Consider the following 12,041-nt stretch of genomic DNA (forward strand, 5'->3'; position numbering starts at 1 on the left):
CAGTCTTGCAATCTTTTACTAACCTTCATCATCTTGTTTCAAAACGTGCTGAATCCAGCTGTTACAAGAGCGCCGAGTCCCAGGCACCACTAGCAGTAATATAATCATTTTTTGTTTTGAAACAGATAAGTAAAAAAGTCTGACAGCTAAGGGGAGCTCCTCAATAAATTAAAGTCCCACAGCATTGTGATTAGCCACGTCATTAAATAGCAAGTTTTGGGGAAGGAGCAAAAAGCCAGCTCCATCCATCCATACATCTGGGGTCCCTTGAGATGTGCAGGGCAGGTGCCAAAGCGTAGTGCACCCTCGTGGAAGGGGAAAGCTTTGGCTTGCCTTGAGTGTCTCCTTCGGGCAGGGACGCTAAAAATCCCCAGTACCCTCACGACCGTTAATAGCAGCTCTGCTACCTCTGTAGGCTTCAAGCACAGGAAGACAGAAAGACAAGGTGTTCGGCATGCCACCGTCCCTGCAAAGCCTGGAAAGGTCCCTGCCCCAGCCCCTGGAGGTCTTCGCTGCCTGAAGCAGAAGTTTGCGAGGAGAAAGCTCCCTGCTGCACGCTGCAGAGGCAGGCACACTGACAGCACCTTGGCAGGGGCAGGAGCCCCCTCTAGTGGAATCAGGCCACTTTCACTCGGGTTATCAGGCTCGAAGGTAGTCCATGGAAAAACTGAAAGGAGCCGGTGCCAAGCGCTTCGTCAGGGAGTGTGGTGACAGGGCAAGGAGCGATGACTTTAAACTGAAAGAGGATAAATAGGTTAAATTCGATAGTAGGAAGAAATTCTTTATAAGAGTGGTGGGGCACTGGAACAGGTCACCCAGAGAAACTGTGGCTGCCCCATCCCTGAACTGTTCAAGGCCAGGCTGGATGGGGCTTTGAGCAACCTGGTCTCGTTGGAGGTATCCCTGCCCATGGCCATGGCAGGGGCTGGAACTAGGTTATCTTTAAGGCCCCTTCCAACCCAAACTCTGATTCTGTTAAACCCTCCGAGGGGACAGGTCAGATGTGTCTGAGCACTGCTGGCCATGCGGTGTTTCTGGGTGTTGAGCTTCTTGTAGTGTCTCTGGTTCCTTTGCCGATTCCCTCAGTATGTGAAGTTTCTTGCGGTAGTTTGAACTTTGAAAAAACTCATGTTGAAAAGTTGTTATGAATATGGGCTTGTTTATCTCTCCGGCTGCTCCTAAAGCAGTTACAACAGGTCTCCAACTGCGCTGGTGCAGAGCAGCCACCCCTTGCTGCCAGTGACGTTATAGGAAGACATTTTGAGCCTCCACGCTTCCTGAAGTGGGTTCATTTTATCGTTTGCGTTCTGTCTTTCTTGGCTGCTTGCTGGTTTCGCTGGAAACAGTGAGTCTCCTCGGCACTGCTCCATTCATTGCCGTACACAATTCTAGGAAAAAATCTTGGGCGTCTTTCTTGTAAGCGAGAACTTGAAATGCCAACGTGTTCTTTGTTCCTTCACAGCCAGCCTTAGTGATGCCAATCTGATCGGCAATGGTAGAGAAGAGCAAGAAAAGGAGGAACACAAGGATGAGGTTTGAGCTGTCCTTGCCCTTCCTGGGACTCCTGCTGTGTGTGGGTGAGTAGAGCTGGCCAGAAGTCCACTGGGATCCGAAGGGTGGCTGCCAGGGGTGCAGCAGAGAAAGCATGGGAGTGTGCGGCTGGTTTTGCAAAGTACATGCATCCACATCTTCTGAAACTGACAAGTCCAGCTGCTGTTCTCCAGACTGAGTGTTCCCCTCAGAGGACAGAAAAATGGGAATTCAACCTTCTCAGGCTAGAGGAAGAACCTAAGGTCCCTATGGAATTTTTGCTTGCTGGCTCATTCGCTAAAACACCTGGTCTCCAGAATATATGCAGCAGCGTGGGTGAAGTTAAGAGCTGGAACTTCAGGCATTACTTTCCACAGCAGCGTGAACTATGAGGGTCTGAATTTGATTCTTATTTTATTTCTACTCTTTAGTCATGCACTTTTCTTAAAACATTCTGTGATCAAGGGTGAATAACTTCCATTCTGAGTTCAGATTCACTGTGATACCATGGTAGGGGCAGCATTTTCTACGTTACCAGTTTCAACTGACCAGCATTTAAAAAGCTGTTTAAGATAAAATGAGGAGTATCTGTAAAACTATAAATAAGCTGGTAACTATGAAAGATAATTTTGAAAGGTAACTAAAAGAAAACTGCTGTAAGACTACCACTACTGTGCCAATGTGCTGCAAATACCAACTGCTATTCTGTGAGAAAATTGAGAACATTTGGTTTGGCAATGTCCCGTTCTTTTTCACATTTAAATTCATTTTATACAAAGAAAAAAATCACCTGGTAGCCTTCTCTCCAGCAAAGTCCTGTGCCTGTGTAATTTCAAATCTACAATTTTGTTAAAAGTAGCTCCTATTGTAGATCAGGCATTACCTGGATTGAGACAACAGCACTAAACTCTTAAATACACCTCATTCCTTTACCTATTTAGGATCCTTTCTATCTACAACCATGTCTAAAGCAGATCACAAGTCTGATTCAGACCTCCTAAAAACTTTTTTATAATGCTTTAGCTCCAGACTTCAATGGGGATACTTGTTTCCTACAAAGAGAGAAAAATCATGTAGGAAAACCACTTTACAGACTTAAATTGAGCATCAGGGTCCATTCTACCAGTGGCATATTCTTGTAGAGCACGGCTACACTCACTGCAGAAAACAGGCATGATTTTCCAGCACTCCTTGGCCCATGGTAATAAAGCAAAATTGTAGGGTGTACTCCATGCAATAAATCTTTTTCTAAACAGGCTCAAAAATCATTCAGATTTCTGTTGTGCGTTACTCTATGTTAAAAATGGCTTCCGAAGAAAAATACTTCATTTTAAAACAACATCCTGTCTCAGTTAACATAATGTTCTATTTAGCACAAATATAAAAAAAATTAACATGTCTTTCAAGCAGCTGAATTCAGAAACAATATCCTTGAAGTAGGAAAGGTATATGATGTCAGCAGCTAATTTGCTTAACACACGTTTTTCTTTCTTTTGTAGGTGGCACCGCGGCTCAGGAGGGTAAGTGTATTTGAGCAGCTTTCTTAATGATTTATTACACTAAAAGGACCAACTGTGCCTCACAAGTGAGAACTCTTAGTCAAATGGAAGTGTTTGAATTCTACAAATATTGTAGGATAGGAGAAAAATCCCCATCCATTGGCTGTCGTGAATTGTCCCTAATCATTGTTAGTGATCTTGAAGTAGGGTTGGGCATTTTCAGAGAGCAGCAAGCAATGGGATAACAGTGGGCTGATTTGCCAACACTTACTTTTTGTTTCCTTGAAGTTTTTGATGAAGAACTGACGGGTAAGTGTATTTTACTGTCATTCTTCATTATATGATATGATATAAAAGCTGTAGATGCTTCATGGGCAAGGACTAGAGATATTTGAATTCAAGCAGTACGCTGGGAAGGAAACATTTCCTGTGCCTTAGTTGCTACTGCCATCACTGTTCAGAGAAATCAGCTATAATGAGTTGCCCCTAGTTGCTGTTAGTGGTTCTCAAGCAGGGTTGGATATTTGCTGGGACCAGCAAACACATGGATAAACAAAACTATCAGTGGTGTGTGGACAGACTCCAACATAAAGCTGAACATTCTGTGATGGTGTTTTGATGCTGCCTGGTACTGCAAAGAGATGAGTGTGAAAACTAAAAGTAAATGTGCATGCAGAAAATGCATACATAGGGAATTTACATGGTTCAGTAAAATCAAGGAATGAGCAGAGAAAACTGTTTTGGTGGAATCAAGGGTGGGCAGGGAAGCTTGCCAGAAGCTCTTTGTAATGATGATTTCCCTTCTTGTTGGCCCATCTTCCCATGAAGAATTCCAGGTGGATATTTCTGGAACCACGGTGGAAGTCAAATGTCCCTTGTCTGAGGCAGTACAATGGAGTCCAGCAAGTCCAGGCACTTCAGGCGATGCCTTTATTGAAAAGAATCATGACAGTTCTCCTCTCAATTTGACTTGTACAGCGGGTGGTAAGAGTTTCAGCATGTACCTGAAGGCCAGAGGTGAGTGAAAAGGCACTTGGTCTATGAGAATCTATATGGACTAGAGGTAAAGCCTACATCTTTCACTGACAGATGATAAAAGAGATGAGGCCTGATTCGCAGTGCTGTGGGGCTGAGTGAATGCTATTCTGCAGAGGTTCTGCAAGGAGATGCCTTGCTCAGGCTATGCCAAACAGCAGAGCGTAGTGAAGGTATTGCACACAGTGGTCCCTGAGACCGTGTGCAGATTGAAGTGGAGAGGGGATATAATGGTCTGGGCCTTCCTCCTTCCTTTCTGTTTGCTCTTTACTCCTCACTCAAAACCATTATCTTTTCCGCTAGCATTAACAGATAAGTAAGGCCGGGACATAGCGAGCAGAAAGCACTTCACTGACATCTTGGATTTGTAGCCTTTCCCTTAGTCCTCTGCTGACAAGACGGGATACCTGGCTTCTGAGCACCTTTGTCTTTTCTCCTGGCAGTGTGCACCAACTGCAGGGAGCTGGATACCTTGACTGTGACAGGGATCATCATTGCGGATCTGCTCATCACCTTTGGGTTGCTGATTTTGGTCTACTACTTCAGCAAAGACAGGAAGGGGAGACCGAGCGCTGGTGCTGGCAGTCGGCCACGAGGTAAGAGCTATTTTGGATATTTCTGCTCTCTGTGACGTCCGCTAAGTGCTAAATGAAGCACTTTGCCTGCTGAGTGAGAGAATCCTCTGCTCCCTACAAGCCCCCAAGGCCTTGCCAAACTCCGCTCCTGATAGCCACATCTGTTGCTCTGGGCAGCCTTCTGTAGGGGCCAGATGTGGCTGCTGTGTTGTGTCAAAGGCTTCCTGCCCATAGGAAACCATTTCCCAGGCTGCTGTGAAGCAGCACTGAGTTCGTGATGAAGCAAACACCGTACGGCAGATGCTTAGCTTGTGAGTGTGGCCAGCAAACCCAGCCTGGCCCTGGCCCACTTAGCTGCTCATAGATTATAAATGCTGGGATAAAAAGATGCAGGGTAGTGACTTCACCACGCTGCCTTTGTGCAGATCAGACGTTGCCATTTTTTTCCCTAGCATCCACAAAGCTGATATAAATCTTTCAGTGGGTCTGAATTCCCTGCTGTATGCTCATTGTGCCCGTTGTGTGTCGGGTTTGACAGAAATGTGATGTGCTCACGCCTATGCAGCTTGCCAAGCCAGGGGGGTATAGGTCTGGTACCCATTTGTGGAGCTGTAGCCTGGGCCTGTGGTCACGGGGCTCTCGTGTTTTCAAGTAGTTCTTGAAGAAGAAAGATGAATTTCCTCCTAAGTGATCAGAAGGCCTCCGGACTGCAGCAAGGGGTCTTTAAATGCTTTATGCTCATAATAAAGCCATACAGCATTACCCATGGTATGCATTTACGTGGGATCATCTCTGTGAAAGTCCATCGTGCTATGTTAAAGGAACCATCACCAAGGATGACTCCTCTTTGTCTCTGTTGCAGGTCAGAAGATGCAGCGTCCTCCCCCTGTTCCAAACCCAGACTATGAGGTATGGAGAACATGCTTTTTTTCCTCCTCTCTTTGTGGGCTGGGGAAGGGTTGCCAGAGCTGGGAATCTGTAGCATTTGTGCTTTGTTTCTCCTTTGATGAAGCATCCAGTCCACCTCCAAGTTTTCCGGGGGTGGAGGAAAAAGGTGGTGAGGATGGGGCCCCTTCTCTTGGTGATGGCACGGGGAGTCAGGAGCAGAACTGCAGCTTCCTGCAGGCTGCACAGTGCCAAAGCAGCGCTGTCCCTAGTCTCTCTGTTGTGTTTTTTTCTTTTCTAAGTATTGTGTCGACCAAGACCTTGGAGTGTTTGAGGGTATGTGAATAAAGATTCCTGAACTAACACCCCTGCTGTTCCCACAGCCCATCCGGAAAGGCCAGCGGGAGGTGTATGCAGGCCTGGAATCCAGGGGCTTCTGAAATTCCTGCAGAAGACAGGCTGGGTGGAAAACAGTGCAGAGGAGTCGAGTGCTTCTGCCCAGCTTGCTACCGGTTCTCTGCAGGCCTGCTGAGGCCCAGGCATTTTGGGGTAAGCCAGGTGGCTGGACAGGACAGGCATCCTGCTGCCCTATGCTGTCCCACCCCACGATGTTCCTGCAGTCTGACATTAGGGATAAAAAACAAATGCGACTATTGGCAAGAGAAGTTTTCCTTCTCATTAAAGGACTGGAGCCTCACTCATTGTTCCTGGCCTCCTTTCTCCTTGTACTGCTCTCTCTCTGCTCCAGTTACATGCTGAATTTCCCCTCCAATTTCATTCCTGCCCTGAGTGCCTCCACTCGCTCCTTGTGCCTCCTGGGTAGCTGGAGGCTGAGGAGTGGGGCCTTCTCAGGGCAACTGGCCTCTGACCTTACCCTGCTCTCAGGCTCTTAGCTTTTGCTGCCCATGACCGTAACAAAAAGGAACAGAGGCTGGCAGTATGTTAAAAAGAAAATGTACGTTTTTGTAGCGAGGCCACTGCTTTGAAAGCAAATATTTCAGTTAAAAGAAAAAAATGAGTTTTCCTTTAAAAAATTGAGAAGCATTTCTACCAGTACACGCAGACAGGCCTGTGCAGCCCCCTGCCCTGTTGTGGAGAATGGGGGGGGCTGAGTACCCCTTTGCATGCAGAGTCCTTTGTGTTTCAGACCTTTGTCAGGACATCCTTAATGGGTCACATGGGAATTTGGCACCTTCCCATGTCATCTGAAAGCCAGCTAGGAAATTAAAGTGCTTGGCTGAGTGTTAGATCTTCGTTACTATTAGATTATGGGGCTCTTAGATATTACAGCTAAGATATGACCCCCATTTAGCAATCAATGAGTATCACCTCTGCAGTCTGACTGAGACAGCACAGCAGGGATTTTTGTGTTTCCCAGATTAGAAGTGAGACCCTTTGGCTCAGCCCCAGGACCAGCACTCTGTTCTGCAGCAGCTTGTTTGCTGGAATTGAGAGGAACGTGTTGGGGCCTCAGAGGCAATGCTTGGGACCCACAAAATCCAAGGGAGCACCTAACTCTTTTGCTGTGTTGTCCTCATCCCAGAGACTTCAAGGACTCCGTTTTTACTGATATTGTATAGTGTACTCTAGGATAGCATAGTCTACGATAAAAACATTTCATTGTCTGGCTTGTGCCCTGAAGGCTGTACAAGTGCATTTGCTGCTGGAGTTTCATTTTCCAGAACTATCATCACTTGCAGATTCTCATGATCTGTCCTTGTCGGCTGCCCTTTCTCTCCCCACTTGAGTTCTGCTTGGGCTCTATTAGAAAGATGGCAGGCTGCCTTGCCATTGGTAAAGGTGTTTCAGCTTTCTTTATATACATTTAAAAATTGTACTATATTAATAAAACGGGAGACAGAGCCTCCAGATATGCATCGAAAAGATTTCCCCTGTGTTTATGCTTCTATTAAAGAAAAACTACTTGAACTCAGCCTAGCAGTTCCAAACCTGCATGATGTGAAGAGCTGCAGTTCCCAAAGCAGCAGCAGTGGGACAGGTCCTAACTTAAAGAGCGGAGATGCTTGATGTGTGGGAACATCTTGATGTGTGGCCTGAGCCTGGCTGGCTGAGCAAGCCACGTTTCTGTTGCTCTGCAGAGGAGCAACAGCTCTGCAGAGGAAACAGCAGCAGCAGTGGGGGCTGGGGATGGTTTAGCCCTTGAGTTTCGGCATGGGGAGATGAACACCCCAGTGAAGTTCATGCTTGAGACTGCTGTACTTACCCTGCAGGATGTGGTTTGAAGGCAGTACAGCTGGGTTTACCATACAAAGCATTAAACATCAAGGAGGGAGATCGCAAGATACAGAGAGCACTAACCCCCGGCAGCTCTGACACTATTCTGGGTCAGGTTCTCATCTTTTGCAAATCAGCACTGCTCCAGGGAAGCTTACTGAGCCTGGCCATAGGGAGCACTGCCACGGGTGGGATGTGAGAAGCCCGGATTGCTCCGGGTGTACAAATTTTGCTTCAAGCTACACCCTGGAGCTTCTAGGGCCATATACTTGCCTACTGTTTGCCCCAACCAGTGCCATCCCACGCTCTCCTTATCTCAGTGGGATCAGTGCACATCCAGTGACAACATCCTCTGTGTTAGCTGTGCTACAGAGCGTTGCTGTGTCCTCCTGGGGTGAGGCACAGAGCCCCCCACAGCCAGCCCCGTTGTAAATGCTGCCCCTGCGCCCTGCCTGGTGTGCACAGATCAGACCTGCCCTGCTGGAGGTTTCTCCTGCTGTCAGGGTGTATACAGCCATCTTTGCTACTTGTTTTTGAGGTCTGATGGCCATGAAACTGCTGTGAACCGGGCAGCCTGATGGTCACTTCTTTTAATGAGGTCCTGCTCAGAGGGCTTTGCCAATGGAAGGAGGGCACAGCACATTTGGGCTGTAACAGCTGTATCAGGCTCACCCTGCACCAGAGCAGTTTAAAGGGAAATACCGTGAAGATGTGAAGAGCAAAATGTTGTTGTGTAAAGAGCTGACACCACCGGAAAATAGTTGCTTTCTTCTTCACTAAGCCTCATCACTCGGTGACTCCTGTACGGACATGTGCAGTGCACCCGCAGCTGTGTACAGACAAAATGTTGTTTGCTGTGTCAGACGGACCAGATTTGTGGCCAGTTTTCATCAAGTATGAAACTGAATGTGAGCTCTTTTGGTGCTTGCATTGCACCATTGAGTCTCAAGTAAGCTCTGAGCCTGGTGCCCTCTAAAGCCTTAGGTACGTGGAGCCTGGATTCTGAGAAAAGCAGGAAAACACAGCCTACAGCTGTATGCAACTGGCACATGGACTGGGTTTCTGAGGTTTCCATCTGCTAGCTGATCCTGCCTGCAACCTGCCTCCTGTTTTGGCCATGCTCAGGCAGAGGAGTGTGGGGGAGCCTCCCAGGAACATTGGAGCTGCAGGGACTGAGGGCTGCCTCTGGCCTTCACTACCCGGCCAGCTCTGCTGCCACGTGTTTTGCATGGTCTGTGCTGCAGCTTTCGTCCCCTTCACAGTTTCCATTTCCTTTTTGGGTCTAGCCCACACGAGCTCTTCTGGGCAGCCAGCCCAGCTTGCTTCTTTGCTCATACTTCACTCCTTGAAGCACTGAGGCTACCTGCAGGCTAGCTGGGTGCCAGGGACCTGGCAGGCCTCTGAGGCTTGGAGACTGCACTTAGATGCCAGGCCCTGCATGTGCAGAGCAAACATCCTATTGTTCGCTGCCTCCTGCCACCCCCAGCTCCGGCCAGGCACTTAGCAGGAGTGATGCAGACCCTGCTGAGTGTTGCTGTGCTCCTGCTGTCCCCGCTCCCCAATTCTGGGCCTGGATGTCATTTGAGTCCAGGCACAGAGGGGTGGCACTGCCACAGACCCCTGCCTGCCATGGCAGAGCAGTGTCCTACCAGAACAGGCAGCAGGGATCCAGGCAGATCACATCCAGCACTGATCTTCCCCAGTGACTGCGTGGGTCTTTGGGCCTTAACACAACTGATGGGGCAGAGAGGCTATGGAAAAGGCTCGTCTTTAATCAGAGGAATACAGAAATGCAACAGGTTGTGGAAAGAGCACAATGTTACAAGCAGCCCATCCTCGCAGGGATCTGGAGGGCTCTCCAGGCAAAAAGCGACACCGTCTTCTGCTAGCACTGAGTTCACAAAGGCAGGGCCAGGGCCACGTGTTGGTGCTCTCTGGTACTGGCAGTGGCTTTGCTGTAACAGTAATCCTGGTGTGAAGGAGTCAGTCACTGGCCCTGCTGTCTTCCCACTTCACTTGCGGCCCTTGGTAGGTGCCAGCCGGCTGTATTGTCCATCGTCCCGCTCACCAAGGGGCTAAGGGGAAAAAAAAAGGCAAGGTGAGCTACAACTGTGCCTGTCCAGCCCTGGGTACAGGGGAAGCTGGCATAAACCTCCCTTTGCCAAGATTCTGGCAAGCTCCCTTGAGTTGAACAACCCCAGAGCATGGGGTAGCTGAGCCTGCTCCATCCTCTGCATCACTCAGGGAGAGGGAGCTGTCAGCTCCCCAGCAGAGAGTAATTTCCAACCTCAAACGCCACTCCCTCATTATGGTCACACCACTGCAGCCCTGTGCAGCTCCTGCCACCCATGCACACACACCCAAATACGTACACACGAGTGTACGCATGCTCACCTGGTAGAGCTGCTCGTTGGCAATCAGGTTCTGCCTGTCAGAAGCTAAAGAAAGAAAGACAGCGGTCAAAGATCGGGGAGATCATGGGCAGTGTGGTGAGCATTTGCAGACAAACCCAAATGGCTGGCTGCTATGAGCTCTGTGCTTTTATTTCTTCTGGGAGACGTGGTAGACATGCATCTTGCACCCTAAAAGGCCACCACGCAGCTCCTAGAGAAGCGCAGGCAGCTAGCAGGGCTCTCCCCTCACCTCGTGACATGCGTCCCTTGTCCTGGCCACTGATGCAGTACACAGCAACCATCAGGAGGACGGTGGCGATAACATCTGCAACCACAATCCCCGAGATGGTGGGAGCGTCCACTTCTATGCAGTTCTGGCACACTGGAAGCACAAAAGGACACAAGGACTGAGAGCAGGACCCCGATCCAGACCCTGACCCTTGGCTCCAACCCCAGTGGCTGCCCTGCCACCTGGGCCCATCTGAGCCAGGACAACCTAGGACAGGAGCTGGCAAGACTTTCACCAACCGGCAGAACCAGCCACAAGCTCTGTGAAATCAGTATTTCTCTTAAAAATTTGCCTAAAAACTCCAAGCAGTCCTGTAGCTCTAGAAACAGGGCTTCTGGCACTTACTTCGATAGTACACCTGGAGCGTGTAGGAGACACCTCCCTCTTCACAGGTATAGATGCCTCTGGGATCATCGTACATTGCACCCAAGTCCAGCTCCGTTGTGTTTGCTATCGGCTGGTTATCTTTGTACCATACTACTTCTTTGAGTGATTCACAGATCAGGAACACCTTCTCATTTTTTTCTTTCACAATTATGTCCTTTCCTGTAAAATCAAGGAGAGCAGAGAGCTTGACAGCTGAGTCCCCTCGCAGTGGTGCGGAACTTAGGAGCCCCACTCAGAGATGGCTGCTGCAGACAGCATCGTGTTAGGCTGTCCCCCGAGACACGGAAAGGACACTGCAAACAGAAACCCCTGCAAAAAAGCAGATTGCCCAGTGCAAAAGCAAAAATAGGTGGTTACTTAATGCAGCTCTGAGTAGTGTACAGATCCAAATCAAGCGAAAACGAACTGGAACCAGGTATCTACCCGGACTCCATTCAGACTGCGTGTTGGAGTCTGCCTCATCCTGCCAAGAGATGGCTTTGGTAATGAAGTATAACTGCAGCAGAGACGTTTCAACAGCCAGTGAAAGGTTTTGACCAACAAGGACAGGAGCTGAGCCCAAACAAGCGAGGCAAAACCCCACAGAGGGTGATACTGAAAACGAACTTCAATACTTGTTGCACCAAATCGCTCCTTCCTCCCTACCAACACCCGCCAACCTCACGCCAAGGAGCTGTAATGGAAAACCCCAGCCTCAAAACCCCGGAAAAGCAGCACAGCACAGTGGGGGTGATGTCCCCACGGGGTGCAGCACCCGACGCGCTGGGGACTTACCTTGGACACCCAACCCGGCCATGGCCACGCTGGCGAGGAGCGCCCAGGCGCCCAGGGCCTGTCCCCTGTGCATGGCGTGAAGCAGCGGCAGCAGTTTGGGGGGCAGGAAGAGGAGCCAGCTCCTCTCACGGCGTGACGCGCCACCCAGCTCTTTGTCAGGCAGCGGAAACCTGGGGGCTGGGGCCTCCTCCTGCAAGGGCAGCGAGGACTGCCTCCTCGCCCAGCCCTGACACCCATGGGAGGGCACAATGGGCCTGAAGCAGCAGGTCCTCCGGGTGCCTACGGGCCCCCACAGCACCCATGGGTGCCTCAGAACCTGTGGGTTCCCATCAGCTGCCATGGACGTGCCCAGCACCCATGGGTCCCCAGCTACAATGGTCCCCCCTGGTGGCTATGGACCCCTGGCTGTCATCCCTTCCGCCCCTAGCACCCATGGATC

At 49.5% G+C, this 12,041-nt stretch overlaps 2 protein-coding genes across 2 annotated transcripts; one reads left to right on the forward strand and one right to left on the reverse strand.

Moving 5' to 3' along the window:
- Positions 1 to 1,292: 1,292 nt before the first annotated feature.
- Positions 1,293 to 5,964, forward strand: CD3E (CD3 epsilon subunit of T-cell receptor complex; the record flags this gene model as incomplete). The annotated part of the gene is made up of 7 exons (XM_084301450.1): positions 1,293 to 1,345; positions 1,463 to 1,577; positions 3,030 to 3,050; positions 3,858 to 4,046; positions 4,508 to 4,660; positions 5,502 to 5,548; positions 5,908 to 5,964. Exons 2-7 carry the CDS (start codon positions 1,493 to 1,495, stop codon positions 5,962 to 5,964), a joined length of 552 nt encoding a protein of 183 aa, XP_084157576.1. The 5' UTR covers positions 1,293 to 1,345; positions 1,463 to 1,492.
- A 3,713-nt stretch (positions 5,965 to 9,677) lies between these two features.
- Positions 9,678 to 11,777, reverse strand: CD3D (CD3 delta subunit of T-cell receptor complex). Its single transcript, XM_084301387.1, has 5 exons — positions 11,603 to 11,777; positions 10,787 to 10,987; positions 10,403 to 10,534; positions 10,154 to 10,197; positions 9,678 to 9,834 (listed from the first exon to the last, which is right to left on the reverse strand). Exons 1-5 carry the CDS (start codon positions 11,673 to 11,675, stop codon positions 9,772 to 9,774), a joined length of 513 nt encoding a protein of 170 aa, XP_084157513.1. The 5' UTR covers positions 11,676 to 11,777; the 3' UTR covers positions 9,678 to 9,771.
- Positions 11,778 to 12,041: the final 264 nt, after the last annotated feature.

The sequence above is a fragment of the Netta rufina genome (genome assembly GCF_964035555.1).
Source record: "Netta rufina genome assembly, chromosome: 25".
Taxonomy (NCBI): Eukaryota; Metazoa; Chordata; class Aves; order Anseriformes; family Anatidae; genus Netta; species Netta rufina.